At 65.6% G+C, this 25,874-nt stretch overlaps 3 protein-coding genes across 5 annotated transcripts; 2 read left to right on the forward strand and 1 right to left on the reverse strand.

The window, feature by feature from the left end:
- Positions 1-220: 220 nt before the first annotated feature.
- On the reverse strand, positions 221-3,051 carry IL23A (interleukin 23 subunit alpha). The gene is made up of 4 exons (XM_038164394.1): positions 2,838-3,051; positions 2,032-2,130; positions 1,322-1,447; positions 221-482 (listed from the first exon to the last, which is right to left on the reverse strand). Exons 1-4 carry the CDS (start codon positions 3,024-3,026, stop codon positions 342-344), a joined length of 555 nt encoding a protein of 184 aa, XP_038020322.1. The 5' UTR covers positions 3,027-3,051; the 3' UTR covers positions 221-341.
- A 1,520-nt stretch (positions 3,052-4,571) lies between these two features.
- Positions 4,572-20,423, forward strand: PAN2 (poly(A) specific ribonuclease subunit PAN2). 2 transcript variants are annotated; one of them, XM_038164392.1, is made up of 26 exons: positions 4,572-4,693; positions 6,420-6,706; positions 8,126-8,295; positions 8,998-9,118; positions 9,736-9,813; positions 9,906-10,173; positions 11,150-11,492; positions 12,417-12,513; positions 12,991-13,110; positions 13,220-13,339; positions 13,416-13,544; positions 13,661-13,860; positions 14,182-14,324; positions 14,585-14,691; positions 15,063-15,161; positions 15,557-15,633; positions 16,137-16,278; positions 16,465-16,602; positions 17,191-17,250; positions 17,328-17,418; positions 17,506-17,663; positions 17,752-17,895; positions 18,537-18,716; positions 18,824-18,917; positions 19,002-19,199; positions 20,104-20,423. In XM_038164392.1, exons 2-26 carry the CDS (start codon positions 6,434-6,436, stop codon positions 20,136-20,138), a joined length of 3,585 nt encoding a protein of 1,194 aa, XP_038020320.1. In that variant the 5' UTR covers positions 4,572-4,693; positions 6,420-6,433; the 3' UTR covers positions 20,139-20,423. The 2 variants fall into 2 exon arrangements, with proteins under 2 accessions (XP_038020320.1, XP_038020321.1); XM_038164393.1 differs by having other exon boundaries at positions 14,185-14,324.
- A 593-nt stretch (positions 20,424-21,016) lies between these two features.
- On the forward strand, positions 21,017-25,628 carry CNPY2 (canopy FGF signaling regulator 2). 2 transcript variants are annotated; one of them, XM_038164359.1, is made up of 6 exons: positions 21,017-21,289; positions 22,330-22,488; positions 22,989-23,104; positions 23,763-23,960; positions 24,050-24,146; positions 25,234-25,628. In XM_038164359.1, exons 2-6 carry the CDS (start codon positions 22,350-22,352, stop codon positions 25,275-25,277), a joined length of 594 nt encoding a protein of 197 aa, XP_038020287.1. In that variant the 5' UTR covers positions 21,017-21,289; positions 22,330-22,349; the 3' UTR covers positions 25,278-25,628. The 2 variants fall into 2 exon arrangements, with proteins under 2 accessions (XP_038020287.1, XP_038020288.1); XM_038164360.1 differs by lacking the exon at positions 21,017-21,289 and adding an exon at positions 21,322-21,344.
- Positions 25,629-25,874: the final 246 nt, after the last annotated feature.

Raw genomic sequence — 25,874 nt, forward strand, 5'->3', positions numbered from 1 at the left:
CCCTCCCTCCCAGGGACCCCTCCCCGGTCCCTTCCCTTCCCTCCTCGGTGACTTCCCTCCCAGGGACCCCTCCCCGGTCCCCTCCCTCCCGGGGACCCCTCCCCGGTCCCTCCCAGGGACCCCTCCCGGTCCCTTCCCTCCCAGGGACCCCTCCCCGGTCCCTTCCCTCCCAGGGACCCCTCCCCACCCCCTCTCTGTAAATAAACCCCTTCCCGCCCGCTCGTCTCCATCGGAGCTTTATTAGAAACTCATAAATACCCGAGATAAATAAAGGAGCGTCTCCCGTCATAAATAACCCCTGGGGAAGGGGCAATAAATAAGGGGGGCGGTGTCGGGGGGGCTCAGCGGGCGCTGTGGTTGAAGACGCGGCCGATGAGGGCAGCGAAGGAGCGGAGCCGCTTCAGGGCCAGGTGCCGCTGCAGCGGCTGCTCCCACTCCTTGGTGGGGGCCAGGAGGTGCCGGGAGGGGCGACCGTGCCCGTCCTGCGGGGACACGGCGGTCAGGGAGGGGGGTCAGCCCGAGGATGGGGTGTCCCAGGCTCCCTGCAAGCCCCCCCGGGGCTCAGCTTCACCCCCAGACACCCCTGGGACCCCCCAGACATCCCTGGAACCCCCCCCAGACATCTCTGGGACCCCCGCAGACATCTCTGGGACCCCCCCCCCAGACATCTCTGGGACCCCCAGACACCCCTGGGACCCCCCAGACATCCCTGGGACCCCCCCCAGATATCTCTGGGACCCCCCCAGACACCCCTGGGACCCCCCCAGACATCCCTAGGACCCCCCCAGATATCTCTGGGACCCCCCCAGACATCCCTGGGACCCCCTCCTAGACATCTCTGGGACCCCCCAGACATCCCTGGGACCCCCCCAGACATCCCTGGGACCCCCCCCCAGATATCTCTGGGACCCCCCAGACATCCCTGGGACCCCCCCAGACATCTCTGGGACCCCCCAGACACCTCTGGGACCCCCCAGACATCTCTGGGACCCCCCAGACATCTCTGGGACCCTCCCAGACATCCCTGGGACCCCCCCAGACATCTCTGGGACCCCCCCAGATGAACCCAGAGCATCCCCTGGGATCCCCCAGATGAACCCAGAGCATCTTTTGAACCCCGGACACCCCCGGGACCCCCCAGAAGAACCCCAGAGCATCCCATGGGACCCCTAAACATTTCCAGGACCCTCGGACACCCCTGGGATCCCTCCCCCAGGGACCCTCAGCGACACCCCCGAGCACACCAGTGAACCCCCAGCATCCCTGAGCCCCCCCGGCCCTCGCAGCCCCCCGGGCCCCCCGGCGGCCCCCCGGTGCTCACCGGGACGTGGCGCAGCAGCTGCTCCATGGTGGTCTCCAGCTGGGGCTGCGGCTGCTCCCGGAAGATGTCGGAGCCCAGCAGGTCCCGGTAGTGCTGCAGCGCCTGGTGGATCCGGTGCAGGCAGCGCTGCGGGGAGCGGGGCGGGGTGAGATGGGGGTCCGGGACTCTCCGGGACATCCTCACACCCCCACCGGGACCCCCGGGACCCCCGGGCGCTCGTGGGAACGGAAGGAGCGTCCCTCGGGGACCTCCAAATGCGTCCCCCAGGGATTCTCAGGATCCCCAAGCGCATCCCTCAGCCTTCCCGGGACCCCCGGGACCCCCCAGCGCATCCCCCGGCATGGCTGGGACCCCTGTGGGACCTCCAAATGCATCCTTGGGACCCCCAGCATCCCTGAGACCCCTCTGGGACCCCCAGGTTCATCCTCAGCATTTCTGGGACCCCCAGACATCCCCGGGACCCCCGAGTGCCTCCCCCAGCGTTCCTGAGACCCCCCCGGGACCTCCAAACGCATCCTCAGCATCCCTGGGACCCCGGACACCCCTGGGACCCCCAGAGACCCCCGGAACCCCCCCAGGCACCCCTAGCGACACCCCCGAGCACACCTGGGCTGCCCAGGTGAACCCCCAGCATCCCCGGGGCCCCCCGGTCCCCGCAGCCCCCCGGAGCCCCCCGGAGCCCCCCGGAGCCCCCCGGAGCCCCCCGGTACCGTGTGGTTGCTCTCCAGGGTCAGGGGGTCGCAGGCGTCGCTGCAGCGGATCCGGGGGGGCCAATTTTGGGGTTCGTCCTCCAGCAGCTGCAGCCCCTCCTGGAGCAGCGATCGGTGCCGTCCCCACGTGTCCCGGGACCGCCGGCACCGGGACACCGACCCCCCCCTCCCCACCCCGGTCTCACCCCCGCCGCGATGCCCCCGCATCTCCCGGTGCTTCCCGCTGCCCCCGGTATCCCGGTCAAACCCCCCGGTACTCTGGCTGAGCCCCCCGGTGCCCCGGCCGAGTCCACCGGTGCTTCCCGAGCCTCCCGGTGTCCCCAGCGGAGCCCCCGGTGTCCCCGGCCGAGCTCCCGGTACTCTGGTTGAGCCCCCCGGTGCTTCCCGAGCCCCCAATTCCCACGGCCGAGTCCCCGGTGCCTCCGGCCGCCCCTGGCCGAGCCCCCCGGTGCAGCGGCCGTGCCCTGGCTCTCCCCGGCCGAGATCCCGGTGCCCCGGGCGAGCCCCCGGTGTTACCGGTCGAGCCGCGGCTCTCTCCGGCCGAGCTCCCCGGTACCCCGGTCGAATCTCCCCCGGTACCCTGGCTGAGCCTCCCGGTGCTTCCCGAACCTCCCGGTGCCCCGACCGAGCTCCCGCTGCCCCCGGCCGAGCGTCCCGGTACTTCCCGAGTCCCCCGGTGCCCCCAGCCGAACCCTCCGCTGCTTCCCGAGCCCCTCCGGTACCCCGGCCGAGCCTCCCGGTACCCCGGGCGAGCCCCTCCGGTACCCCGGGCGAGCCGCCGGTCCTTCCCGAGCCCCCGCACTCACCAGCACCGGGTGCGGCTCTCTGACCGCCGCCAGCAGCCGCGACAGCTCCCGGGACAGGACCCGGCAGGCGGCCCAGTCCGGCCGGCGGAGCGGGGCCGGGGCCGGTGCCGGTGCCGGTGCCGGTGCGGCGGGAGGCGGCGGCAGCAGAGCGAGGAGCGCGCACAGGCAGAGGCGGCGGAGCGGAGCCATCGCAGCTCGGTCTGTGCCGCCACCGGCGCCGCCACCGGGCTCTTATCGGGCGGCGGCAGGTGGGGAATCCCGGGGCAGGTGCTCCCGTCCCTGCGGCATCGCCGCCGCCGCCCCTCGAAAGCAGAACCGATACCGGGCCGGGGTCCCCGCGCTGCGCCCCCGCCGCGACGGGACGGGACGGGACGGGACGGGATGGGACGGGCAGGAAAACCCGGGGCAGTTCCTGGCGGGATGGGAGGAACCGGCAGCGGCACCGGCACGGGCACGGGCACCGGGAGAGGCACCGGGAGCCGGACGGCCGCTCGGTCACACCGTGAGCGCACCGCAGAGCGGAGGAGCCCCGGTGCGGCCGCTCCCGGTGCCGCTGTGTTCCCGGGTGTCATCTCGGTGTCCCCTCCTTGCCCCCTCGATGTCCCCTCGTTGTCCCCGCGGTGTCCCCCCGATGTTCCCCCCGCTGTCCCCCCCGTGTCCCCCGTGTGTCCCCCCGGTGTCCCCGCGGTATCCCCACCGTGTCCCCACCGTGTCCCCCCGTGTCCCCGCGGTGTCCCGGGCCGGACCGGGCGGTGCTGCCGCAATCCCGGCGGCTCCGCGGCGGCGGCTCCGGCGCTTCCCGCCCCGCCCGCCGGGGCTGCCCCCGGCCTTCCCCGGCACCGGGCGCGCCGCGGGCACCGGGGATGGGCCGGGGACACGGGCGGGAGTCGGGACACTTGGGGACATCGGGGGGGCTGGGGGACAGCGGGGATGGTGGGGACGGGGGGGGGGGGACACCGGGGGACATTGAGAGACATTTGGGGACAATGTGGGACATTGAGGGACACTGTGGGACAGCGTGGGACAATGAGGGACACCAGCAGACATAGTGAGGTACAAGGGGACAGCGTGGGACACGGGGACATTTGGGGACATTTGGGGACACTTTGGGATGCCGTGGGTTGCCAGGGGACCCCGTGGGACACTGTGGGATGCCAGAAGACAGCGGGGGACACTGAAAGGCATCTGGGGACACTTTGGGGGACCCCACGGGGTGCCAGGGGACAGCGTGGGACACGGGGACATTTGGGGACACTTTGGGCACCCCACGGGGTGACGGGCGACACGGTGGGACACCAGGGGACATCGTGGGACCCCCGTGCACGCTGTGTAGGAATGCCAAGGGACTGCGCGGGACACTTGGGGACACTTGGGGACCCCGAGGGGTGCCAGACACCCGCGGGCACCGCGGGACGCCCGGGGCTGCTCTGCGACACACCGCGGGCTCTCGTAGGTGACCGGGGACGCTGCGTGGGACCCCAAATGCCGCAGCCGCCGCACGACTCGGCATCGCCCGGGGCTCCGAGGGGCTCCGAGAGGCACCGAGAGGCTCCCGGTGGTCCCGGGACTCCCCCGGGGCTCCCCCGCCGCGGACCCGCCGCTTGCAGCCTTTTTGTCCCGTGCGCCGCCCCGTCCCGCGGCGCCGCTTAGTCCCGCCCTCCTCGGGCGCTGATTGGCCAGCGCCCGGCGCTCTGCGCTGCCATTGGCCGGCGGCGCGGGGCGGGCCCGGTTTACCGGGCAGGGGGCGCGGTTGCCGTAGCGACGGCGGGAGCGGCCCCGGTCCGGCCCGGCCGCGGCGGCGCAGCGGGACGAGCCCGGGAGCGCGGCCCCGGCGCGGCTCAGCCCGCGGTGGCTCGGTAACGGCGCGCGCAGCGGGGCGCGGGTGGCGGCTCCGGGACTCGGTGAGAGCGGCGGGTCCGGCCGGGCCCCGCCGTGCTCCGCCCGGCCCCACGCCTGGGCCTGCGGCCGCTGATAGCGCCGGTCCCGCCGGCGCGTTCGGTGTGGGGTCGCGGTGATAAAGGCGGCGGGCGCGGAGCTGGCGCGGAGCACCGGGGCTGGGGCGGGCGGGGCCCGGTTTGGCTGCCCGGTGCCCCGGGACCGCTGCTCGTGCCTTGGGACACTGCCCGCTTCCTCTGGAGGTTGTTCCGTGCTCTGGGACCACTGCCCGGTATCCCCGGCGGGCTGCCTGGCATCTTGGGCTGCTTCCCGGTTAGCCCGGAGGCTGCCCGGTGCTCTGGGACCCCTGCCCCGTGCCCAGAGACAGTGCCCGGTGTCCTGGGATCCCTGCCCGGTGCCCAGGGACCACCCCAACCTCTTCCCCCGTCCATGCCAGGCTCTGATCACCCCCCGGGACAGGGACTTTGCATCCCGGGGCCTACCGAGAGCCCTGCCCCTCACCCCGGGACCGGAGATCCCGGTTGTCGTTCCTGCCTCTCACCCCCGGAGCTGCCATTCCCGTCCCTCACCCCCGTTCCTGCCCCTCAACCCTTGCTTCTGCCCCCCAGTCCCCGTTCCTGCCCCTCACCCCCGGTGATCCCGATCCCAGCTGCCATTCCCGTCCCTCACCCCGGTGATCCCGATCCCAGCTGCCATTCCTGTCCCTCACCCCGGTGATCCCGATCCCAGCTGCCATTCCTGTCCCTCACCCCGGTGATCCCGATCCCAGCTGCCATTCCTGTCCCTCACCCCAGAGATCCCGATCCCAGCTGCCATTCCTGTCCCTCACCCTGGTGATCCCGATCCCAGCTGCCATTCCCATCCCTCACCCCGGTGATCCCGATCCCAGCTGCCATTCCTGTCCCTCACCCCCAATGATCCCGATCCCAGCTGCCATTCCCATCTCTCACCCCGGAGATCCCGATCCCAGCTGCCATTCCCGTCCCTCACCCCCAATGATCCCGATCCCAGCTGCCATTCCTGTCCCTCACCCCAATGATCCCGATCCCAGCTGCCATTCCCATCTCTCACCCCGGTGATCCCAATCCCAGCTGCCATTCCTGTCTCTCACCCCCAATGATCCCGATCCCAGCTGCCATTCCCATCTCTCACCCCGGTGATCCCAATCCCAGCTGCCATTCCCATCTCTCACCCCAGTGATCCCGATCCCAGCTGCCATTCCTGTCCCTCACCCCCAATGATCCCGATCCCAGCTGCCATTCCCGTCCCTCACCCCCAATGATCCCGATCCCAGCTGCCATTCCCATCTCTCACCCCGGTGATCCCGATCCCAGCTGCCATTCCTGTCCCTCACCCCCAGAGATCCCGATCCCAGCTGCCATTCCTGTCCCTCACCCCCAATGATCCCGATCCCAGCTGCCATTCCCATCTCTCACCCCGGAGATCCCAGTTCCCATCCCATGCCCGGTTCCAGCCCGTCCCATCCCCGGTTCCAGCCCGTCCCATCCCCGGTTCCAGCCCGTCCCATGCCCGGTTCCAGCCCGTCCCATGACCGGTTCCAGCCCGTCCCATGCCCGGTTCCAGCCCGTCCCATCCCCGGTTCCAGCCCGTCCCATCCCCGGTTCCAGCCCGTCCCATTCCCGGTTCCAGCCCGTCCCATCCCCGGTTCCTCTCCCCCCTCTCCAGGGCCGGGACCCACCATGAATTTCGAGGGGCTCAACCCCTCCCTGGCCGAGTTCGCTCCTCCCCTGCACCCCGCGCTGGAGCCGGTGCTGGACCCGCACCTGAACCCCAACCTGGTGGAGCTGGACCCCGAGGGGGTGGCCCTGGAGGGGCTCCCGGTGCCCGACCCGGTGCCCCTGATGGAGGGCATCTACAGCGAGCTGCACACGGCCGTCTCCGAGGTCGGCGTGCCCGTGGCCGTGGCGCACTTCGACCTGCACGAGGAGATGCTGTGGGTCGGCAACCACGGGGTACGTGGGGAGCTGGTGGAGCCCTGGGCAGGTTCTGGGAAGATCTGGAGAGGTTTTGGGGAGCTCTGGAGAGGTTTTGGGGAGGTTCTGGGAAGATCTGGAGACGTTTTGGGGAGCTCTGGAGAGGTTTTGGGGAGCTCTGGAGAGGTTTTGGGAAGGTCTGGAGAGGTTTTGGGGAGGTTCTGGGAAGATCTGGAGACATTTTGGGGAGCTCTGGAGAGGTTTTGGGGAGCTCTGGAGAGGTTTTTGGGAGCTCTGGAGAGGTTTTGGGGAGGTTCTGGGAAGATCTGGAGACATTTTGGGGAGCTCTGGAGAGGTTTTGGGAAGGTCTGGAGAGGTTTTGGGGAGGTTCTGGGAAGATCTGAAGACATTTTGGGGAGCTCTGGAGAAGTTTTGGGAAGCTCTGGAGTGGTTCTGGGAGGTTCTGGGGAGGTTTTAGGAAGCTCTGGGAAGGTGTTGGGGAGGATTTGGGAAGGTTCTGGAGAGGTTTTGGAAGCTCTGTGGAGGTTTTGGGAGGTTCTGGAGAGGTTTTTGGGAGCTCTGGAGAGGTTTTGGGAAGGTCTGGAGAGGTTTTGGGGAGGTTCTGGGAAGATCTGGAGACATTTTGGGGAGCTCTGGAGAGGTTTTTGGGAAGCTCTGGGAGGTTCTGGGGAGGTTTTAGGAAGCTCTGGGAAGGTGTTGGGGAAGTTCTGGGAAGCTCTGGGAAGGTTGTGGGAAGCTCTGGAGAGATTTTGGGGAGATCTAAGGAGGATTTGGGAAGCTCTGGGAAGGTTCTGGAGAGGTTTTGGGAGGTTCTGGGGAGGTTTTGGGAGGTTCTGGGGAGGTTTTGGGAAGGTTTTGGAAGCTCTGGGGAGGTTTTGGGAAGATCTGGAGAGGTTTTGAAGCTCTGGAGTGGTTTTGGGAAGGCTTAGGAAGACCTGGGAAGGTTTGGCGGAGCTCTGGAGAGGTTTGGGGAGGTTTTGGGAAGATGTGGAGAGGTTTTGGGGAGCTCTGGGAAGGTTTTGGGGAGCTCTGGAGAGGTTTTAAGAGGAAAACCTCCATAACCTGGAAAAGCCTGACCCATAACCTGGAATTATGGGGTTATGGGTTATAGGGTTAATGGGGTTATGGGTTATAGGGTTAATGGGTTAGAGGAAAACCCCCATAACCTGGATCTGGCAGAGGACATAGTGACACCCGTCTGTGTCACACCCACCAGGACATGGAGTTGTGACACCTCTGTCCCTTCTGCTTTCAGGGCAGAGGGGCCATGTTGGGATTTTTGATTTATCCAGGGAAAATCCTGAGCTGGCTTGGAGCACCCAGGAGTGCCCCCACAACCTGGAAAATGCAGGATCTGGCAGAGGACGAAGCAGCGCTCGGTTGTGTCACACCCACTGGGACGGGGGGTTGTGACATCCCCGTCCCCTCTGCTTTCAGGGCCACGCCACCTCCTTCTTCGGGCCCACGCTGGAGCGCTACTCCTCCTTCCAGGTGAACAGCAGCGACGACATCCGCCAGATCCAGAGCCTGGAGAACGGCGTGCTCTTCCTCACCAAAACCAACCTCAAGTACCTGTCCCGGGGCGGCCTCATCATTTTCGACTACCTGTGAGTGCTGCTGGCCCCTCCAGCCCTTCCCTGCTCCCTCCAGCAGCTGGGCAGGGTCTCCGGGGTCTCTGGGGTGTCAGGGGTCTCTGGACTCTCAGGTGTGTCAGGGGTCTCGGGAGTCTCTGGGCTCTCAGGTGTGTCAGGGGTCTTGGGGGTCTTGGGGGTCTCTGGGGTCTCAGGTGTGTCTGGGTCTCGGGGGTCTCGGGGGTCTCGGGGGTCTCAGGTGTGTCAGGGGTCTTGGGGGTCTCAGGGGTCTCAGGTGTGTCAGGGGTCTTGGGGGTCTCTGGGGTCTCAGGTGTGTCAGGGGTCTCGGGAGTCTCTGGGCTCTCAGGTGTGTCAGGGGTCTTGGGGGTCTTGGGGGTCTCTGGGGTGTCAGGTGTGTCTGGGTCTCGGGGGTCTCGGGGGTCTCAGGTGTGTCAGGGGTCTTGGGGGTCTCAGGGGTCTCAGGTGTGTCAGGGGTCTTGGGGGTCTCTGGGGTCTCAGGGGTCTTGGGGGTCTCTGGGGTGTCAGGGGTCTCAGGTGCCTCAGGGGTCTCATGAGCCTCAGGGGTGTCAGGGGTCTCTGAGTTCTCAGGGGTCTCAGGTGTCTCAGGGGTCTCAGGTGTGTCAGGTGCGTCAGGGGTCTCTGAGTTCTCAGGGGTCTCTGGGGTGTCAGGGGTCTCTGGGGTCTCAGCTGTGTCAGGGTGTCCTGCCTGTCCCCCAGCATGGATGAATCCGAGGACATGCACAGCCTCCTGCTGACGGACAACAACACCCTGCTGGTGGCTGGGCTGCAGAACCACGTCCTGGAGATGGACCTCAACACCGTCCAGGAGACGCAGAAGGTGTGCCAGGGCCGGGGGCTGCTCCCTGGAGCTTTGCTCTGGGATTCCTCCCTGCCCATGCTGCAGGATGGGCAGGGAGGAATCTCTTTCCTGCTCATCCCTCTCCATCCATCTCCATCCCTGTTCCATCCCTGCTCTCATCCCTGCTCCATCCCTGCTCCATCCCTGCTCCATCCCTGTCCATCCCTGCTCTCATCCCTGCTCCATCCCTGCTCTCATCCCTGCTCTCATCCCTGTCCATCCCTGCTCCATCCCTGCTCCATCCCTGCTCCATCCCTGCTCTCATCCCTGCTCCATCCCTGTCCATCCCTGCTCTCATCCCTGCTCCATCCCTGCTCCATCCCTGCTCTCATCCCTGCTCCATCCCTGTCCATCCCTGCTCTCATCCCTGCTCCATCCCTGCTCCATCCCTGCTCTCATCCCTGCTCCATCCCTGTCCATCCCAGCTCCATCCCTGTCCATCCCTGTCCATCCCTGTCCATCCCTGCTCCATCCCTGCTCCATCCCTGTCCATCCCTGCTCTCATCCCTGTCCATCCCTGCTCCATCCCTGCTCCATCCCTGTCCATCCCTGCTCCCTGCCCTTTGCTGATCCCTGCTCTCCCACCTCTCTCCCAGTACACCGTGGAGGTGCCCGGCATCACCATCATGAGGCAATCCAACCGCTTCTTCTTCTGCGGCCACACCTCGGGCAAGGTAACCCCTGTGCAGGAGGGGAAATCCCAGGATTTGGGCTCTTCCCAGAGCTCCAGAGGCTGGGTGACCACGGCCAGGACGTCCCCTCTCAGGTGTCCCTGCGCGACCTGCGCACCTTCGTGGTGGAGCACGAGTTCGACGCCCACTCCGGGAGCTTGTCGGACTTCGACGTGCACGGCAACCTGCTGGTGACCTGTGGCTTCTCCAGCCGCATGAACGGGCTGGCCTGCGACCGCTTCCTCAAGGTCTACGACCTGCGCATGATGAGGGCCACCACCCCCCTGCAGGTCCACATCGACCCCTTCTTCCTCCGCTTCATCCCCACCTACACCTCGCGCCTGGCCATCATCTCCCAGACAGGTGCGGTCACGCCGCGGGTGACGCTTCTGTCAAGCTTTAAACATTCTCTACGGATCCATTTTCCACGTGTGGGGATGGTGGTGGTGTCCCCAAGTTCAGGGCTGGGTCCTGTGGGATTCAGGAGCAGAGGAGGATGAGAGGAGAGCTCCCGAATTCCTCGCTTTGCTCTCTGGGATGGTGACAGGAGCCAAGGGAGTGGCTGGAACTGTGTAGGTGGGATTTTGGGAAAAGGTTCTTCCTCCAGAGGGTGGTTGGGCACTGAACAGGCTCTTGGGCATGGTCCCAAGGCTGCCAGAGCTCCAGGAGTGTTTGGGCAGCGCTCTCAGGCACAGGGTGGGATTTTAGAGTGTCCTCTGCAAGGACAGGAGTTGGATTTCCATCCTTGTGAGTCTCTTGCAGCTCAGGTTATTCCATGATTCCAGAGGCCAGAGAGTGTTTGGACAATGCTCTCAAGTCCTTAACGCTCTCAGGTGTTGGGATTTGAGGATCTGAGGAATTCCTGGGCAGACAGGAGCTGGACTTCAACCCTTGTGGGTTCCTTTCAGCTCAGGATATTCCATGATTCGAGAGGTCAGGGACAATGCTCTCAGGTGTTGAGATTTGGGGATTTGAGGAATTTTTGGGGTTGTCCTGTGCAAGGACAGGAGTTGGACTCAATGATCCACGTGAGTTCCTTTCAGCTCAGGATATTCCATGATTCTGGAAGTTAATGGAATATGGATATTCCATATTCTGGAGTCTTTGGACAGTGCTCTCAGGTGGTGGGATTTGGGAGCTGGGGAACCTTTGGGCTTGCCCTACACAGGACCAGGAGCTGGAGTTTGATCCCTGTAGCTCCCTTCCCGCTCAGAACACTCCACGAAGCTCATCCAAGTGCCGCGTCCATCCAGCTTCAGCGGCGTGACACCTGTGTGCCACCCCCTCCTGACTCCCACCGCTCCTGGTACCACACTGCCCCGTTTTCCCTCCTCCCCAGGCCAGTGCCAGTTCTGTGAGCCCACCGGGCTGGCCAACCCCGCTGACATCTTCCACGTCAACACCGTGGGGCCGCTCATCATGACCTTTGACGTGTCGGCCAGCAAGCAGGCGCTGGCCTTCGGCGACTCCGAGGGCTGCGTCCACCTCTGGGCCGACTCCCCCGAGGTCACTTTCAACGCCTACTCCCGTGAGACTGACTTCGCCCTGCCCTGCATGGTGGACACGCTGCCACACCTGGACTGGAACCAGGACCTGGTGCCGCTGTCGCTGATCCCGGTGCCGCTGACCAGCGACGCGCTGCTCTCCGACTGGCCGGCCGCCAACTCCGCCCCGGCGCCGCGGTAATTCCCAAATTCCGTCTAAGAAAAACGCGGGAAAGGGACTCTGGCAGAGTCACTCTCTTTCCCCGTGCCTGGAGTGGCTGCCTAGATCAGAGGATAGAGGGATTAAATTAAATGGAAAGCAGGTTTTTATTGAAGGCCTTCAATAGGTGCACCTTGGGTAGTTAAATTCTCCCAGAGGTTGGTCATGAGTTTTTCACACCTTTATAAGTTTGGTGCATCAGGTGTTAATCCTCCAATTACAGCCTCAGGTAATGGAGGCATTTACTCCAATTACAGCCTCAGGTAATGGAGTTATTTACTCCGATTACAGCCTCAGGTAATGGAGTTATTTACTCCGATTACAGCCTCAGGTAATGGAGGCATTCACTCCAGTTACAGCCTCAGGTAACGGAGGCATTCACTCCAAGTTTGCCCTCCCTCAATTCACTGTTGTTTACATCTCTAGGAGTTTGAGTCAGGTGTCCTTGAGTTTCAGAGAGGAATTGTTTCATGTAAATAAAATGGGAGGACAGCAGCTGACAGGCTGTGGAGTTGTAGAGTTACACCACAAAGCAATAGGGGGTCTGAAAAATATAAAAGCTAAATCCTAAGGCATCATTCCTGCTTGCCTGGGAAACACCAGATGAGTTTCCTGCAGTGGAGGTGTGACCGTGCAGGTGTGAGGATGGTGGGACACGGTCCAACCTCCCTCCCTCCCATTCCCAGTGGCATCCTGCCTCTGCTCTGCCCGTGTGGAATCTCCTTTTCCCTCTCCCTACCCCCTACATCCCTGTGCTCAGCGCTGCTGCCCCGGCACGTCCCTCGTTGGGATGGAAAATGAAACCTGGGGAGGGGGGAAAGCTCAGGATCCCCCCAAGGGTGGGTCCCTGAGCCCCCCCGGGTGGGTGGGAGATGCTGCTCTGAGTCAGGGGGTGTTTCCAGGCGAGCCCCCCCGGTGGATCCCGAGATCCTGCGCACCATGAAGAAGGTGGGGTTCATCGGCTACGCCCCAAACCCCAGGACCAAGCTCCGGAACCAGGTACCCACTGCCTGCAGGGGATTTTGGGAGGGTGGAGCTCTGCAGCCTGGGATGGGATGGAGCTCTCTGAGTGCTGAGGGATCCCTGAGGTTTCAGGACAAGAGGTGGAATCCCATCCCATTCCCTTGGGATGGTGCAGGTGGAGTTTGGAGTGGCAGCTTCTCCTGAGCAGGGAAAGGGATGGAGTTTTCCCAGTTCCATCCCTCAGTGACTCTGAGGGCAGGGAAGGTCTGAGCTGTTGGGAGGTTCATGGCATGTCCCTCAGCCTTGGGAAAACACTGCCCTGTGCTTTCCCACAGTGACAAATCCCTGCGAGCAGGAAGGTGTGGAGGCCTCGTGCAGGTCCAGGGAGGGCCCCACTCTGCTCTGGTGGATCCCTTTGCTCATTCAGGGAGGCAGGAAAGCCCGGAGTTGCTTGTGGGGTTTCTCCCCACCTCAGGGTTCAGCTGCTCACCCCTTCTCTCTCCCTGCTCCAAGATTCCTTATCGGTTGAAGGAGTTGGACAACGAGTTTGACAACTTCAGCCAAGTCCCCGAGTCCCCGATCGGGCGTGAGGAGGAGCCACATCTCTACAGGGTGGCCAAGAAGTACAGGAAGGTGGTGGCCTCGGGGGGCTGCTCTGGGGCACGGTGGGGAAAAGGCTCCGTGGGGAGCACCAGGGGTCCCATGGGGAGGTGTTTGTTTCACCTGTCACATCTCTGCTCAGGTCACCATCAAATACTCCAAGCTGGGGCTGGAGGATTTTGACTTCAAGCATTACAACAAGACGCTGTTTGCGGGGCTGGAGCCCCACATTCCCAACGCCTACTGCAACTGCATGATCCAGGTGGGAGCTGCCCCAGTCCCACCCAGACCCCCTGGGGCCCCCCAGAGCCCCCCTGACTGCTGGCTCTCTCTGCCAGGTGCTGTATTTCCTGGAGCCCGTCCGCTGCCTGGTCCAGAACCACCTGTGCCAGAAGGAATTCTGCCTGGGCTGCGAGCTGGGCTTGCTCTTCCACATGCTGGACCTGTCCCGAGGAGACCCCTGCCAGGTCTGGGCTGGGCTGGGCTGCCCAGGGAATGGCAGAGGAGCGGGAGCGGTGCTGGGCAGGCAGATGGAAACTCCTGTCACTTGACCTTGGTGACATTGCTCTTGCCCCGTGCCCAGGGAAGCAATTTCCTGCGGGCTTTCCGCACGATCCCGGAGGCGTCGGCTCTGGGCTTGATCCTGGCAGACTCAGATGAAGCCACGGGGAAGGTGAACCTGGGCAGGCTGATTCAGAGCTGGAACCGTTTCATCCTGACTCAGCTGCACCAGGAAACCCAGGAGCAGGAGGGACCCCAGGCCTACCGGGGGGCCGGCAGCAGGTGAGGCCCTGGCATGGGGATGGGACAGGGAATGAGCCAAGCTGGGGAGGGGGACTGGTCACCAGAGACCCCCCCCATCCCTCGGGAAGTTTTCTTGCCACTCATGCCCTGAGGGATCCATGGGAACTGCGACTCTCCAAATATTTGAACCCTGTGCTGAGCCTCTGCCCCCCTAAAACCTGCTTGGAGGCTTGAGGCTTTACAGAGGGGCTTGGAAGGGTGGGGCTGCTCAGATGGCTGATTCCCCGAAATCTGCTGGAATTTGGGAGTTGTGGGTCCCCAGCTTAGGCATCTCTGCTGATCCCAGTGCTGTTTTTCCAGCAGCTTTGGCTCCTCGGGGGACTCGGTGATCGGGCAGCTGTTCAGCTGCGAGATGGAGAACTGCAGCATGTGCCGCTGTGGGAAGGAGACTGTCCGGGTGTCCTCCACGCTGCTCTTCACCCTCTCCTACCCCGAGAGCACGGGTAACTGCAGGGCCCAGCCCCCTCAGCTGGGTGGGGTTTGTCATCCAGGATTTTTCCAGCTGGAACACACCCGCAGCCGGGAGCTGCCTCAGCTCCAGGGGTGGGTTTCCAATCAGGCAAGCTTTTGGCTTCAGAAAGACACTTTTGGGGCTTGACCTTCTGGTTGGTGGTTGCGAGGAAAACCCCAGAGGTTTGGCTGAGCTCAGCTGGTCAAGGTTTGTGTGCTGGGGAGGTGACGTTATTCTCCTTTCTCCCTCCAGAAAAACCAGCCAAGGATTACGAGTTCGCCCAAATTTTAAAGCGCAGCATCTGCTTGGAGCAGAACACGCAAGCCTGGTGTGAGAACTGTGAGAAGTACCAGCCCACGGTGAGCCTGGCATGGGGGCACAGGCACGAGGGGCAGTGGAACACGGGCACGAAGGGGGGCAGTTTCTCCCTGAGTCACCGGGGAACCTCCTGAGCGGATGCCAGAGATTCGGTTCCTGGCCTGGCTGGCAGCCGTGGGGTATTTCCTGGGCTCTGTGAATTCCTCTCACAGGGGCAAGGATTCAGCAGGGAGAAACAACCCCCCAGGAGCTGCTGGAGCAGCTCTGTTGTCCTGGAAGTGCCCCCAGGACTGCAGCCAGGCAGGGGAGGAAGCCAAGGCGGTGGCAGATGTCCCAAATCCCGCTCGGATGTCCCAAATCCCGCTGGGAGCCTCTCCAGGGCTCTCATTCCCACCTCCCCCTCTCGCTGCAGGTGCAGACCCGGAACATTCGCTGCCTGCCGGACGTGCTGGTCATTAACTGTGAGGTGAACAGCTCCAAGGAGGCAGATTTCTGGAAGACACAGGCTGAGGTGGGGGAGACACTCCGGGGCCGCTTGTCCCGGCACGCGGGGGTTGCGGTGCCCGGCCCCGCCGAGGTTTTCACTCTGCTCTCGCTGGCTCTGGCCTCTCTCCCTCCACCTGAGGACCTGGTGCACTTGGGTCATGCCTGGGGCACGGTCTGTGCCTTTGGAGTTGGAAAAGACGAGATCGCCTGGCGTGGCAGAGCTGAAGGGACTGCAGGAGTGACTTTGTCCTTCCCCCGTCCCCCTGGGAGCACCCTGGGACATTGGGTTCCCCTTGCTTTTTCCCTGTCACCAACTTTAAGATCCCTGTGTTTTCCCTGCTCCTGGCCTGGCTGTCACCCACGTGTCCCCAGGGCTGGCCTGTCACCGTGTGCTGACGCTTGCCTGTGTTTCGTTGCCAGTATTCCTTTCAGAAAGCCATGATGAAGAGAGGAGGCTTTGACATCACCAAGGGAAAGGAGATCTCTCTTGGAGACTGGTAGGTGACCATTCAGGAGGAATTTCTTCATGGAAAGAGTTTGGACGTGCCCAGGGAGGTGGTGGAGCCGCCATCCCTGGAGGTGGCCAAGGAATGAGTGGATGTGGCACTCTGGTCTGGGTGACGAGGCTGGGATTGGCCAGAGGTTGGACTTGACGGCCTTGGAAAGCTTTTCCAACCTCAGGGATTCTGGGATTCTGTTCCTGGGCTGGCACCTCTGAGCAGTGACACCTCCTGGGTGATTCTCTGGGCTACTTCTCATGTAAATAATGTGAATTTGATAACCTGCCTGTCTGAGGCTGCACCACATCCCCTTTGTCACCCACCTCGTGCCCCTTTTGTAACTGCCAAAAGCCCCAAAACCACATTGGCTGAGCGCCTCTCCCAGAATCCTGCTCCAGGCAGCTCCAGCTTGCCACAGAAATTTCAGGAATCAGCTGGGTGGGAGTCCTGGCTGGGGTGACATCTCCCTCCAGCTCAGCTTTCCATGATTCCCCGTGCAGGAAGGATCTGGGGAACCCCGATGCGGGGCATTCGTATCCTTCCGTGGAGGAACTGAAGAACATTTGGATCCCTCACGCCATCAAGATGAGGTTGACCAAGAGCAAAGAGCTCGACGTGAGCAACTGGAGCGAGACTGATGAGGTAAAGTGACAGAATGACCGTGGGTGAAGTCACAGAATCACCGTGGGTGAAGTGACAAGAGGGGCACGTGGAGCAAAGCTGCCTCAGAACCACTTTCTGCTGAGAGATGATGAGATAACTCAGGGGAGCACGGAAATGTCCGGGCTGGTGGTTTGGGGGTTCGGACATTCCCGCTTCCTCCCGCAGCTGAGCCCTACAGACGACCCCGAGTCCGTGTACATCTACGACCTCATGGCCACCGTTGTCCACATCCTGGATTCCCGCACTGGGGGCAGCCTGGTGGGGCACATCAAGGTGGGAGAGACCTACCACCAGCGGAAGGAGGTGAGACCCTGCGGGACCCCCACGGTACCCACGGGCTCCTGGGAGCCCCCCCGAGGGGGATCTGTCATTCCTGGCTCTCTCAGCCAAGCGTGGAGGGTTTGGCTGAACGTGCCAAGAGCTGCTGGGGCCCCTCAGGGGGAGGGAAGGGTTGAAGAAACCTTCTTCCCACACCCACTCAGGCTGGTTCCTCCTGGCCACGGGCACGGTGCCAGCTTGTCCTCGTACTTCCAGGTAAGGGCAGGGACGTCATCTCCCTTCCCGAGGAAAGGGCTGGTCTGGGCAGTCCTGGTTTCTGCTGGAGATGCCCAAGGCAGGAGTTCCCAGAGTGTGTCAAGGCTCCATCCGTGTCTCTTATCTCTTGCATCTCCCTGGAGTTTTGCTCAGGAGCTGGGCAGAGCCCGGAGCCGTCCAGCCCAATCCTTTCTCGTCCTCTGTCACCACCCAGGGCAGCAGGGATTTCCCCACGGTGTCCCAGGAAGGGCGGGGGTTCCCACATGGCACCGTCACACCCTTCTTTCCCTGGTAACTGGGCAGAGGAGTCACTGCTCCGGCCTGGGGGGGCCCCTAAGGCTGTGCCTTTCCCCCCAGGGAGTCACACACCAGCAGTGGTACCTCTTCAACGACTTCCTCATCGAGCCCGTGGACAAGGTGAGCGCCGAGGTGACACCGCGGCCGCCCCGTGGAGCCACCCGGGCTGTCCCCGACCGTCCCCCCTTCCCCTGCAGTGCGAGGCCGTGCAGTTTGACATGAGCTGGAAGGTGCCAGCCATCCTCTACTACGCCAGGAGGAACCTCAACGCCAAGTACAACCTCGTCAGTGAGTGCCCCCCCGGCGTGGAAGTGGCGGCGGGGCTGGCGCCGCCGCGGAGGCACCGCTGAGCTCCTTCCCCTTTTCCCTGCACAGTCAAGAACCCCATCGAGGCCAGCGTCCTCCTGGCCGAGGCCTCGCTGGCCCGCAAGCAGCGCAAGTGCCACGCCACCTTCATCCCCCTCATGCTCAACGAGATGCCCCAAGCTGGAGACCTGGTGGGGCTGGACGCCGAGTTCGTCACGCTCAACGAGGTGGGGGAGCGCTGGGGACAGGGGGACAGGGCACAGGGATGGCCCCTCTGGGGCTGTTGGTCACCACGTGTCCCGTGCTTGGTGGCAGGAGGAGGCTGAGCTGCGCAGCGATGGCACCAAGTCCACCATCAAGCCCAGCCAGATGTCGGTGGCGCGGATCACCTGCGTGCGTGGGCAGGGCCCCAACGAGGGCGTGCCCTTCATCGATGACTACATCTCCACCCAGGAGCAGGTATGGGGGCCCACCTGGCCTCACGCTGCTCCCCAGGCCCCCAGGAGGGACGTGGGTCTGCTCTGCAGGTGACAGTGACCTCATCTGGGTACCTGTGTGTTCCCCCTGGTTACCTCACCTGGGTTTTTGTGTGTTCCCCATGGTGACTTCACTTGGACACCTCTGTGTTCTCCATGGTGACATCACCTGGGCTCCTGTGTGTTCTCCATGGTTACCTCATCTCCGTACCTGTGTTCTCCATGGTGACCTCACCTGGACACCTAGGTGCTCCCCATGAACTCCTCTGTCCTCTGTGGTGACCATATCTGGACACCTGTGTGCTCCCTGTGGACAGCTGAGTGCACCCTATGGACACCTGGCTGCTCTCCAGGGACTCGTTTGTCCCCTTTGGTGACCTTACCTGCACTCCTGTGTTCTCCATGGTGACCTCACTCAGACACTCACCCACCTGGGTGCTCTCCATGGACACCTGGGTGCTCCCCTGTGTCCTCTGACCTCACCTGGACTCCCACGTCCTCCATGGTCACCTGGGGCTGTTGTCCTACAACACCAGCCCCCTCCCGGGGTGCTGAGAGGGGAATTGGGATGGGGGCAGAGCCCCTGGGCCCTGCAGCCCCCTCCAGGTGCCCTGGTCTCCACAGGTGGTGGATTACCTGACCCAGTACTCCGGGATCAAACCAGGAGACCTGGATGCCAAGATCTCCTCCAAGCACCTGACCACCCTCAAATCCACCTACCTGAAGCTGCGTTTCCTCATCGACGTGGGCGTCAAGTTCGTGGGCCACGGGCTGCAGAAGGACTTCCGTGTCATCAACCTGATGGTGACAGCCTGACCCCCCTCCCTGGCCACGCTGGGGGGCTGGGAGGGGTCGGCCCTTGTCCCTGCCCCCCTCCCCGCCCCGGCAGCAGGACCCTGTCCCCTCCCCAGGTGCCCAAGGACCAGGTGATCGACACCGTGTACCTGTTCCACATCCCGAGGAAGAGGATGATCTCCCTGCGCTTCCTCGCCTGGTACTTCCTGGGTGGGTAACCGAGCTCTGGGACCCGGCCAGGGGCAGATCCCCCCCTCCGAGGGTCCCCTCGCTGAGCCGGGGGTGTCCCCGCAGACCTGAAGATCCAGGGGGAGACCCACGACAGCATCGAGGACGCGCGGACGGCGCTGCAGCTGTACCGCAAGTACCTGGAGCTGAGCCCGCAGGGCGCGGAGCCCGAGGAGTTCCGCAAGGTGCTCAAGGGGCTCTACGAGAAGGGCCGCAAGCTGGACTGGAAGGTGCCCGAGCCCGACAGCCAGGGCAGCCCCAAGCGTAAGATGTCACCGCTGTCCCCTCCCCGTGTCCCTCTCACCCCGCCGTGTCCCCTCTCCCCCCGGTGTCCCCTTTCCCCCTGCCCATGTGCCCCCGCGGTGTCCCCTCTCATCCCCGGGTTTCCCCTCTCCCCCCGGTGTCCCCTCTCCCCCGGTGTCCCCTGTCACCGTGGTGTCCCCTCTCCCCCCGGTGTCCTCTGTCACCGCGGTGTCCCCTCTCATCCCCGGGTGTCCCCTCTCATCCCTGGTGTCCCCTCTCCCCCCGATGTCCCCTCTCATCCCCGGGTGTCCCCTCTCATCCCCTCTGTCCCCTCTCCCCGGTGTCCCCTCTCCCCCCGGTGTCCTCTGTCACCGCGGTGTCCCCTCTCCCCCGGTGTCCTCTGTCACCGCGGTGTCCCCTCTCCCCCCGGTGTCCCCTGTCACCGCGGTGTCCCCTCTCATCCCCGGGTGTCCCCTCTCATCCCCGGTGTCCCCTCTCATCCCCGGTGTCCCCTCTCCCCCCGGTGTCCCCTCTCATCCCCGGGTGTCCCCTCTCATCCCCGGTGTCCCCTCTCATCCCCGGTGTCCCCTCTCCCCAGTGTCCCCTGTCACCGCGGTGTCCCCTCTCATCCCCGGTGTCCCCTCTCCCCGGTGTCCCCTCTCCCCCCGCGGTGTCCCCTCTCCCCCCCGGTGTCCCCTCTCCCCCTGCCCATGTCCCCTCTCATCCCCGGGTGTCCCCTCTCCCCCCGCGGTGTCCCCTCTCATCCCCGCTGTCCCCTCTCATCCCCGCTGTCCCCTCTCCCCCCGGTGTCCCCTCTCCCCCCGGTGTCCCCTGTCACCGCGGTGTCCCCTCTCCCCGCGGTGTCCCCTGTCACCGCGGTGTCCCCTCTCCCCGGGTGTCCCCTGTCACCGCGGTGTCCCCGCAGACGGTGCGGTGTTCCCGCCGGTGCTGGCCCTGTGAGCGGAGCCGCCGCGAGGAGCAGCGCCGGGACAGGCGGACACGCGTGGAACTGGAACCAGCAGCGGGACCGGGGCCGTCCCCGACCCCCGCCCGACCCCCGCCCCGGGCCCGGCGCCCCGGGGCTCCCCTTTCCCTGCCGGTACCGGGAAGCACTGCCCGACCCCCGCCCCGCTCGCCCGCCGGCCCGGGCGCCCTCATAAAACAGCCTCGGACCCCCGTGCGACCGTGTCCTCCTTGGCTCCGGGGGGCGGGACCGGCACCGGCACCGGGGGACCGCAGGAAGGATCAGGCTGGGGCCGGGAGCACGGCACGGAGGAGCCGGACCGGGACCGGGACCGGGACCGGGACCGGGACCGGGACCGGGACCGGGACCGGGACCGGGACAGGAGGGGAAGGTCCCGGATCGGGCACAGAGCAAGGAGCGGGGCTGGCACCGGGGACACGGCAGCAATCACCGGGACCGGGGCTGGGAGCAGGGACATGGTGCAGAGGAACCAGCCCGGGGCTGGCACCGGGGACACGGCAGCAATGACCGGGACCGGGCTCGGAACGGGACCAGCACCGGGGCAGGGCGGGACGGACCCGACCCGGGCATAGACCAGGCTGGCACCGGGAGCACGGCAGGAAGGACCAAGGCTCGGGTCGGTGCTCAGACCGGGGGCACGGCAGGACGGACCGGGACCGGACCGGGTGTACGGTGGGACCGGACGGGAAGCACGGCAGGACGGAGCAGGACCCAGGCTCAGACTGGGGGCATGGCGGGACTGTCCCGGTCCCGGGTCACGGCTGAACCGGGGGGCGTGACCAGACCGGTCCAATGGGCGGAGTCACGTCAGGCCCCGCCCGCTCGGGGCCGAGCGCCACGCGGCCGGGCCCTGGCAACGGCGGGGCCCTCTGCGCCCGTCCCGGGCTGCCCACGGCGCCGCCTGCTCGCGGGACGGCCCCGCCGCGGCCCGAGGAGCCGCCCCTGCTGGTCTGACCGGTCCGACCGGCTCCGCCGCCCGGCCCGGCTCGGCCGCCGCCCGCTCCGAACGGCCGTGACCCGCGGCGGTGCGGGCCGGGGGGGCGCGCCGGGACCGGCGGCGCCGCGGGCAGTCCCGGGGCAGCCGGTCGGTGTGAGGGGCGGTGGGAGCGGGACGGGAGAGCGGCCGGTACGGGGGACGCACGACCGGGGGGGGTCGGCCGGGCCCGGGGCTCGGGATGGGGGTGCGGCACGGGACGGTTCGGCCGTGCCCGGGACCAGGGAGCTTCGGGGAAGGCGATGGGCTCGGCCCTGGGGGCACAGGGGGCTCCACAGGGGGCTGTGGGGGATCCCGGAGGGGAGGGGGCTCTGTGGGGCTGCTGAGCGCTGCTCTATAGGGGAGGGGGCTCTGTGGGGCTGCTGAGCGCTGCTCTATAGGGGAGGGGGCTCTGTGGGGCTGCTGAGCGCTGCCCTATAGGGGAGGGGGCTCTGTGGGGCTGCTGAGCGCTGCTCTATAGGGGAGGGGGCTCTGTGGGGCTGCTGAGCGCTGCTCTATAGGGGAGGGGGCTCTGTGGGGCTGCTGAGCGCTGCTCTGTAGGGGAGGGGGCTCTGTGGGGCTGCTGTGCGCTGCTCTATAGGGGAGGGGGCTCTGTGGGGCTGCTGAGCGCTGCTCTGTAGGGGAGGGGGCTCTGTGGGGCTGCTGTGCGCTGCTCTATGGGGGAGGGGGCTCTGTGGGGCTGCTGAGCGCTGGCTTTAGGGGAGGGGGCTCTGGGCTGTGCCCTATAGGGGAGTGGGTTCTATGGCGCTCCGAGCTGTGCCCTGTAGGGGAGGGGTCCCTGTAGGGGCTCACTGGGGCTCTGCCCTATAGGGGAAGGGGCTCTCTGGGGCTCTGCCCTATAGGGGAAGGGGCTCTGTAGGGGCTCTGCCCTATAGGGGAAGGGGCTCTCTGGGGCTCTGCCCTATAGGGGAAGGGGCTCATGGGGGCTGTGCCCTATAGGGGAAGGGGCTCACTGGGGCTCTGCCCCATGGGGAGGGATCCCTGTGGGGTCCAGCAGCACTAACGGGACTCGGAGCAGACCGGGAATGGGAACACCGTGGATGAAGCCCTGAGGAGAGCCAGGCTCTGTGGGGAACGGGGGTCCCGGGGGGGCCGGGCAGGGATGGCCCCTGGGTGGGACGAGCTGTGGGGACAGCGGGGCCACCAGCGCTGGAGCTGTCCCGTGCCCGCAGGTGACAGCGGAGCCCTGAGGATGCGGGGCCGGATCCCGGGAATCTGCGGAGCCCCGGGGATGTGGGGCCGGATCCCGGCCCTGCTCGGCCTGGCCCTGGCCTTGGCATCGCTGCTGCCCGCAGCCGGAGCGCGCCGGAGCCAGGACCTGCACTGCGGAGGTGTGGGGGGACACGGGGGACAAGGAGGGGACCGTGTGGGACATGGGGGAGCAGATGGGATGGGACAGGATGGGGGGACAGGATGGGACAGGGCAGGACAGGAAAGGGGGGAAGGGGAGGACAGGGACATGGGGACAGGATGGGACAGTCAGTGGGGACAGGGCAGGACAGGTGGGAAATGGAGAAAGGGAGAACAGGGACAGGGGGACAGCGTGGGACAGGGGAACAGGATGAAATGGGGAGACAGGCCTGAACAGGGGGACAGGGACAAATTAGACAGCAAGACAGGACAGGGGGACAGGCCAGGGTGGTGGCACAGGCCTTGGGGGTGTCCACTTGAGCCAGCTGGACCCCCAGAGGGACAGGCTGAGGGTCTCCAGCCCATGGGGACCCCTCCCCACACACCCTCCATCCCAGTGTGCCCCAGTCCCACCAGTCTGGCTCTGGGCAGCCGCAGGAGCACACATGCCAGGTGTCCCGTGTCACCGTGTCCCCCACAGCCTGTCGGGCGCTGGTGGATGAGCTGGAGTGGGAAATCGCCCAGGTGGACCCCAGAAAAACCATCCAGATGGGCTCGTTCCGCATCAACCCCGACGGCAGCCAGTCCGTGGTGGAGGTGAGGCCCCTCCTGGTGTCCCCTCTCCTGGGGACCCTGCTGAGCCCTGCCCGGGGCCTCTCCCGGTGTCCCTGTTCTTGGAACCGCTCCCAGGAACCCATTGACCCTGCCCAGGGCCTCTCCCAGTGTCCCCTCTCCCGGTGTCCCCTCTCCCGGTGTCCCCTCTTCCGGGGCTGTTCCCGCGGATCCCACTGAGCCCGGCCTGGGGCTTCTCCCGGCGTCCCTGCTCCCGGGGACCTCACTGACCCTGCCCGGGGTCTCTCCTGGTGTCCCCACTCCTGGGAACCCTGCTGACCCCTGCCCACTCCTGGGGCTGCTCCCGGGGCCCCTCTGACCCTGCCCGGGGTCTCTCCTGGTGTCCCCACTCCTGGGCCCCCACTGAGCCTGCCCGGGGTCTCTCCCGGTGTCCCCACTCCTGGTCCCCCACTGAGCCCTGCCCGGGGTCTCTCCCGGTGTCCCCACTCCCGGGGACCCTGCTGACCCCTGCCCACTCCTGGGGCTGCTCCCGGGGCCCCCGCTGACCCTGCCCGGGGTCTCTCCCGGTGTCCCCACTCCCGGGGACCCTGCTGACCCCTGCCCACTCCTGGGGCTGCTCCCAGGGCCCCGCTGACCCTGCTCGGGGTCTCTCCCGGTGTCCCCGCCCCGGGGCCGCTGCCAGGTGCCGTACGCTCGGTCGGAGGCGCACCTGACGGAGCTGCTGGAGCGCGTGTGCGAGAAGATGAAGGAGTACGGCGAGAAGCTGGACCCGGCCACGCAGCGCAAGAGCTACGTCCGCGTCATCTCCCACGACGGCACCAAGATGGACCTTTCCGGGGTCAAATTCGACGGGGACGTCACCTCCAGCCTGAAATTCGCGGTGGGTGAGGGGACGGGGGAGTCCCGGGGGGGCGTGGGTGGCGCGGGGGCTCCCGTGGGCCGGCGGTGTCACCCGTGTCGCCGCTGCAGTGCGAGAGCATCGCCGAGGAGTACGAGGATGAGCTCATCGAGTTTCTGTCGCACGAGGCTGAGAACGTCAAGGACCGGCTGTGCAGCAAGAGGACGGGTGAGATGGGGGGCCTGGGGGGCTCTCCTGCTGTCCCTGGGGGGCTCTCGTGCTGTCCCTGGGGGGCTCTCCTGCTGTCCCTGGGGGGCTCTCCTGCTGTTCCTGCTCCATCAGTGCTGGGATGGGAGAAGATGCCAGCCCAGAGCTGGGGCTGTTCCTGGGGGTCTCTCCTGTTATTCTGGGGGTCTCTCCTGCTGTCCCAGGGGTCTCTCCTGTTATTCTGGGGGTCTCTTCTGCTGTCCCGAGGGTCTCTCCTGCTGTCCCCAGGGGTCTCTCCTGCTGTCCCGGGGGTCATGGCCTCTCTGTCAGTGCCAGGATGGGATTTTCTGCCAGCCCGGGCAGGGAGGAGTTGCAGGCTCTTCCCCGAATCCCAGCACCCCACGGCAGTGCCCGGAGCCTGCTGGCACCGGGGCTGTTTTGGGATGCTGGGGCCGAGCCAGGGCAGCTGCTGTGCTGACTCTGTGGCCTCTGGTGGCGCATCCAATGGCCCTGTCCCGTCCTGGGGCTATTTCCAGCTCACAAACAGCCAGGTCGGGGCACGCTGTGACCTTTGGGCCACCGCAGTCCTGGACGGGGCCCTGGACAGGGCCAGGGCAGGTCCCTTTGTACCTGGCACGGCCACCAGGGCAGTGCTCTGCCCCAGAGGATCCTGAGGGTCTCCACAGCTGCTCCTGGGGCTCCTCCTGCAGCGGGGGGGCCAGAGCAGGGACAGCCACATTGGTCACTAAGCACAGGACAAAGGCAGCAATGCCACTGGCCCCGGCTCGGGTCACAGCGGGGACCGGTCCTGGGAGGGGACAGGGCAGCAGGGGGAGTCCCATGGGGCTCTGATGTGTCCTGAGGGTCCCACAGGGCTGTCATCTCCTGGGGGTCTTGTGGGACCTCTGCATCCTGAGGGTCTCACAAGGCTCGGATGTGACCCGAGGGTCCCACAGGGCTGCCGTGCCCTGGGGGTCTCCTGGGGGTCCGGTGCATCCTGAGGGTCCCACGGCTCTGTCACATCGCTGGAGTCCCATGGAGCTCCAGCAGACCCCAAAACTTCCATCGGGCTCCCCCACACCCCGATTGTCCCCCGTTGTCCCCGCAGACCTGTGCGACCACGCGCTCCACATCCCACACGACGAGCTGTGACTGCCTCGGGAGCGGGGACCGGGACGGCGCTGGGACCCACCGGGACGTCCTCGGGACCCACCGGGACGTCCCCAGGACCCACCGGGATATCCTCGGGACCCACTGGGATGTCCCCGGGACCCACGGATCTCTGGGGCCTCCCCAGCTGCGTCGCCCCATGCGGAGCTCCCGTCCTATTTATTCCCCATCCGGGGCCACGTCCTCGCTGCTGCGGGGACATTTCAGGGACATTCCTGCCCCGCTGCCGGGGACACGGGGACACACCGGGGCTCAGCCCCCACGGGGTGGGGGGCTTGGGGACCCCCCTCTCTTTTGCAGGCAATAAAGGGGCCGTGGGCCCACCCGAGGGCAGCTCCGGTGCGGGGTGTGTGTGTGTGTGTGGGGTGGGGGACAGCAGTGTCCCCATGTGTCCTCAGCGGTCACCCCAAGTCACCCACTGCAGGGGCACCGTGGGGGTCTGGCCACCCCGTGTCACCCTGTGTCACCTCATGCCATCCACTGTGAGGGTGGTGGCACTCAGCTGCCACCCGGTGCCATCCCACCCCACCGCTGAGAGGGTTCTGGCCTCTCTGCCGTGGCCTGTGTCACCCCATGTCA

The sequence above is a fragment of the Motacilla alba genome, chromosome 29 (genome assembly GCF_015832195.1).
Source record: "Motacilla alba alba isolate MOTALB_02 chromosome 29, Motacilla_alba_V1.0_pri, whole genome shotgun sequence".
In the NCBI taxonomy this organism is placed as follows: domain Eukaryota; kingdom Metazoa; phylum Chordata; class Aves; order Passeriformes; family Motacillidae; genus Motacilla; species Motacilla alba.